This window comes from Eptatretus burgeri, unplaced genomic scaffold (genome assembly GCF_056783735.1).
Source record: "Eptatretus burgeri isolate ZD-2024b unplaced genomic scaffold, Ebu_testis_v1 Ebu_testis_scaffold_3177, whole genome shotgun sequence".
Classification (NCBI taxonomy): Eukaryota; Metazoa; Chordata; class Myxini; order Myxiniformes; family Myxinidae; genus Eptatretus; species Eptatretus burgeri.
Window position 1 is genome coordinate 99,386 of NW_028225125.1, and position 5,615 is coordinate 105,000.

General features: G+C 47.5%; 1 protein-coding gene across 6 annotated transcripts in view; it reads right to left on the reverse strand.

Moving 5' to 3' along the window:
• Positions 1 to 225: 225 nt before the first annotated feature.
• Positions 226 to 5,615, reverse strand: part of LOC147006428 (anaphase-promoting complex subunit 5-like) — a 19,976-nt gene continuing 14,586 nt past the window's right edge. For 4 of the 6 annotated variants that reach the window (XM_085868821.1, XM_085868819.1, XM_085868822.1 and 1 more), the window contains exons 15-17: positions 3,753 to 3,900; positions 3,494 to 3,644; positions 226 to 1,434 (exon numbers count right to left, since the gene is read on the reverse strand). In XM_085868821.1, coding sequence (XP_085724947.1) covers positions 1,217 to 1,434; positions 3,494 to 3,644; positions 3,753 to 3,900 — 517 coding nt within the window. In that variant the 3' untranslated portion in view covers positions 226 to 1,216. Of the gene's footprint in view, positions 1,435 to 3,493; positions 3,645 to 3,752; positions 3,901 to 4,916 lie in introns of those variants that run through there. The other 2 variants (XR_015054847.1, XR_015054848.1) reach the window with 2 other exon arrangements.

The following is a 5,615-nucleotide window of genomic DNA, read 5'->3' on the forward strand; positions in this document are numbered from 1 at the left end:
CGGAAAGTGAAAGTGTTGAAAATACCAAGCTCAATGGGTTAACATTTTGAGGTGTTTTCACGCCACACGTCGGAATGGTATCAACACAGGCAGCATATAAAATACTATTTCATTGCCTGAAGTCGTTAAATACTGATTAAAGTTCGAGTTGAAGTTCAATTCACCAAGTGACTCGTGACACCAAACACCTCGTCAGACAAAAGGAACATTCGATGAATACACAGGTTTGCAGACACGTACAGCACTTTTATTTTTATAACATTACAAGTAAGTTCATCATTAAAGTCGATCCTCGAAGAAGTGTTTGTGGTCAATACTCATGAGGGTGGACAAACATAGGCCCCAAACAGCACAATGAAAAAAAATCTGATAAAAATTAAAAAAAAAAAATACATCGAAGGAGGTACTTAACGTTGGTTCAGTCATTCAGCAGCGTTCCGAGTTCCAGCCTTCTCGGATGCTTCCTGGTGAACTGATCCAGCACCCTTTCCTCGTTCGGGTCAACGCACACAACCTGTCTTGGGTCATGTTTATTCATTTCATTTCGGTTTATTTCAATGAAAAAAAAAAACACATTCTTGGTAAAGACAGTCAGAAGACTGAAACATACGAGGTTACATCACAGCAGCAAGAAGAATCACGTTCCATGTAAAATGTAAAATTCCACCACCAAATGTAAAACCACCAAGATCACAAGTTAAGTGAAAACAGAATTCAAACAAAAGTTTCACTTGAAATTGATATCCATACATGTTCAGTACATAACAAAATCATGCATTTTAGTGAAAAAAAAAAGGAATTGTCGACTTTTTAAACCTTTAGGTCTTACACTGAGGTTGGTCAAGATTTTGATCATTTCTGATTTGAATATTATGCCGAGGCACAGGTTCCATCCATCCATGTGGACCACACTCTGTGCGGAGAGTTGGCGCTGCCTCATCAGTCTCCTGGAATATTGGGCACAATCCTGGACGGGTCGCCACTCCGACACAGGACACCAGCAAGCTGGCCCTCATTTTGCCGACCTCAGAAGGATGACAGGTCGAGTCAACCCCACCTGGTATTAATTCAATAGATAGTGGGATTTGAAGTCTTGTTACCACTCACTGCCTTTTCTCCAAATAGAGCTTCACCATTCATCAAGGGCCACAAATGTGAGCTCACAGATGAATCCGTACATGGTACACTGCAAACACCCCCGGAAGCCGAGAAGTGGTCAAAACTCAGTGCCTGGTGAATGGTGATTTGCTGTACTGGGGAATTCGGCCTCGAGCCGTTTGAACACGAGTGCGTGCTGGTTGCGTTGACAGAACAATCCCAACTGATGGCACACCTGTGCTTGGAGGTAAGCCGTGTCCCTTATGCCGGGGCCACAGTTCGCCGCGAGTAACCAGCGACGTGCCTGGTTCAAGTTCGACATGGCATGCTGCAGCGCTGTGAAAAGGAAACGATGCAACATGGACAAGGAAGGATTAGTTTTCAAAAGAACAAGTTAACATTCATTTGTTTTTAGAACCCAAAGTAACTCGAGAGATCAAACTTTTTAAGTGACGTGAGAAAAGTCCACTTCGAGACAAAACGGAATAAAACGTGTTTTTCCTGGAAGACCGCGACATTCCCGGGGGACACGTTCCTGGAGAATGTCGGGGAATTGTTTCAGTGGAAAAAAGGGGTGGGATAGGTTTATTTATTTATTTTTACACTTCATGACTGCTCTCCGATACCTCCTGCCGCTGAGTCTGGGAATTCTTCCATGGAAACCTGCTCTCTCTTATGCACAGATTCATCCCATCTCTTCTTCAGTGATCTTACCCATCCTCCTGCTCTTGGTACTCTGAATCCTATGGTGAGATAATTGCTTGAAAACAACTTGCATTCTCCTGCTGGAAGGCAAATACGACCGAGGGCACCCTCAGATCATGCCGGAAAGCCTGCAAAGAGTGTGTGTCTACTTTCAGGAGAGCCAGCAAACAACATCTGTCCAATCTCAAGAATGAGCATGCAAACTTGTAAAACCTGGTGGCGCTTCATCATGTTCGTCCCTGGTGTATGCTTCCCTTCCCTCACTTGAATTGGCACCAAACTTAGGATGCGCAGTCAGCATCTGGCTTTGAAGGCCAACTTTGAAATGTGGCTTGCTCAAGAGAGATCATGGCTCAGAGTGACACCGAAGAGTTTGGGTGACTGAACCTCTTTGAGAAGGTTGGTGAGAAATTCGATGGGAAGATTTGCGATCCAGTCCTTTCAGAAGGAGAGAGTGGGAGAGGGAGAGAGGGAGAGAGAGGGAAAGAGAGGAGGGAGAGGGGAGGGGGACGGGAAGAGCGAGAGAGGGGGAGGGGGAGAGAGAGAGAGAGAGTGAAGGGAGAGGGGGAGGGAGAGAGAGAGAGAGAGAGAGAGAGAGAGAGGGGGGAGGTCGAGGGGGAGACAGAGAGAAGGGAGAGAGGAGGGAGAGAGAGAGCGAGAGAGAGAGAGAAAGAGAGAGAGAGAACGGGGGGAGGGGAGGGAGGGAGAGAGAGAGAGAGAGATAGAGTGTGTGCCTCCTCCGAGCCCATCCTACGCCAAGGACGTCCTCCATTGAGCCCGCCTCCACCGAGCCCATCCTCCACCGAGCCCGCCTCCGCCGAGCCCGCCTCCGCCGAGCCCCCCTCCGCCAAGCCCGCCTCCGTCGAGCCAGTCTCCGCCGAGCCCCCCTCCGCCAAGCCTGCCTCCGTCGAACCCCCCTCCCCCGTACCCATCTCCGCCGAGCCCGTGGGTACAGAGAGAGGAGTTCGGAACAAGATTTTGAAGAAAACACAGAATTGAGGTATTCGGCCTTCTCACGAGAGGGGTCGGCTGTGGTGCTATTTGACGTGAGGGAAGGGATGGAAGCGGAATACGAGAGACAGAATTAAGAAGACGCCACCAGGTTTTCGAGGAGGGAGACAAGTTTGAAAGCTCATTCTTGAGATTGGACAGATGTTGTTTGCTTGGCTCTCCCGAGAGTAGACACACACTTGTTGCGGGCTTTGTGGAATGATCTGAGATTGCCTTCCAGGAAGAGAAGGCAAATCATTTCAGAGAAACTGCCTCACCGCAGGATTCAACGTACCATGGGTGAGAAGAGTCGGGTAACTGAAGATCAGATGGGATGGGATGAAGCTGTGCATCAGAGAGAGCAGGTTTCTGCGGAAGAATTCCCAGGCTGAATCGATATCAGTGGTGGTGGATATAGGAGACCAATCATGAAGTGTTAAAAAAAGACAAACAACGCGAATAGGTGGGGTCCGTGAATATCGGGGGTCCACGTTTCGAGGCTGGAAGACTATTCCGTCGGCAAAGTTTGCTGACGACACGTGAAGTGGTGAAAGACGAGATGGTAAACTAGACAGACACCATCCTTATATTTAAATAAGATGCCAAAAGACAGACAGGTGTTTGTACCTGTATTACCTAAAGCAATGCAGCAACGCACACTTTGCTTGTTCACCAAACTGCTGACGCATGTCTGTCATACCTTGCCTCCTGTCCTGGGTATGCGCAGCGAGCTGTCCCTGTGCTATCAGCAGCAGCAAGCGGCCGCATTGCCAGGCAGAGCCGTGCGCGAGTATGGGGTCCGCAATCGTCATAAGCAACCGGCCGCACTCCTCCGGAAACCCCAACAACAGCTGAGTAGTTGTAAAAGGGGTAAAAAAAAAAAACAGTTAAAGCTCGATCCACAACGAGTCTCATATTTTAACCCTTTCGGCTCAAAATTTGCACGAGTTCCTTCGTACCTGTGTGTGTGCGAGGCCGACCAGAGCACGCAGCGCGAGGCTCTGAAAGTGTCCTGCTCGAGCACGTGACAGGCCGGCCATAAACAACGGGATGGCTTGGCATGACGAACCTGTTTGTACCTGCAGCTCTGCGAGGGCCAACTGGGACCTGAGGGCAGGGGAGAGGGGATTGGGGTTGGGGGGGCAACGGCAAGAATTAAAACCACTGAACCTTCGATGCTTCAATATATCACACCTGGGGGCCATCTACATATTACATCAGCACACTGTTTTGTCCCCTCAAAGCAAATTGTCATTGATAATAAGGCATAAAAAGAGCTGAACAGGTGCTGTTTCACAAGGTCATGTGACAAATATAAAATTCCATTGCTCTTGCAATCCTGGCTGAGGATGATGGCGGTTAACTTGTGGTTACCACTGCAGTCAAACATTGGACACCAAACTGGTGCTTAAATTAAAAAAAAATCTTTACATGTTAATTTTCTAGGATTACCAAGGACAAATCTTCAAATTGTCCAAATCCATGAGGCCTAATGTGCTGAAGGTTCGTTTATTACCTCCGCAACCAAAGGTGGATGGACGTGATGTTTTCACCCCTGTCTGTCTGTGAACGGGATATCTGAAAAAGTTGTGGACGGATTCAGACGAGATTTGTTGTCAAGCTTGGGTACGTGTCAAGGACCAGATGATGAGATTTCGGTGAAGATCCAGATCTATGTCCGATGATTTTTTGAGGTTTTTTTTTTTCACCATTGAGTGATGCAGCCAAAAAAGACGTACAGCAGGATATCTCAAAAAAGTTGTGGATGGATTCGGACGAAACTTGGCGGATGAGTTGGCCAGGTGACAAGAACAAGCCGATGAAATTTTAGTTCACCCCGAATCCAGATCCAGCCCATCGGTGGGATACAATACGTAAACGAATCAACCTGGCGGGGGTATGTGCTCTACGAAGTGGTGCTCCACATCACGATTAATTACTTTTCCTTTATTACATTCACTACGGAGACAACGATCACAGGTATAACAACATAAATCTGCACAAAAAACATAACTACACCGCCAACAAAATAATTCATCAAGAATTTGAGAGCAATTTATCGCATCAATCATTAATTATAATCAGCATCAGTGCAGTCATTCATTCCATCCATCCATCAGGACCATAATACTCTGTGCAGAGCATCAGTGCCGCTGAAGCAGTCTCCTGGGTCATCGGGCACAATCCTGGACGGGTCGCCGCTCCGACACAGGATACTCAAATGGCTCAATCATCCCAGCAAGCTGGCACTCATTTTGCCGACCTCAGAAGGATGACAGGCTGAATCAAACCCACCTGGTATTAATTCAACAGCTGAGCAAGATTTGAAATCAGGATTCTCAGATCCCAAGCCCACAACCCGAACCATGAAGCCAACATCAGGCACGACAGTCATTTTTTTGACCTTGTTTTTTGTTCATTTCGATCACAGCGATCATCATCATGGCTGAGAGCCCAACAAGTATTTAAGTTCACCTCTGAGCTGTCGAGCTTGAGTTCAAATGTCGGGCCAGCTGTAAACTGTCATCCTAGTGTTTTACCTGCACGGTGAAGGATCAATGTGTGTCCCGTCCCTCGGATGGACCTTAAACTGGTTGTCCTATATGCCACCATCAGTTACTGGGTTGACATGAAAGATCCCGTGGTGTCTTTCACAAAGAGGAGGCGAACCATTGCCGACATCTTGCACAAATTACAAATACCTGCTCTCACCTTCAGGGGGCACTGCAACAGTGGCACAGCAGTAGCCCCAGCAAATTATACTACCTGCAACGATGTGCTGCATATGAAAAAACCAAGAAGGAGGCATCGTTAATTTTCAT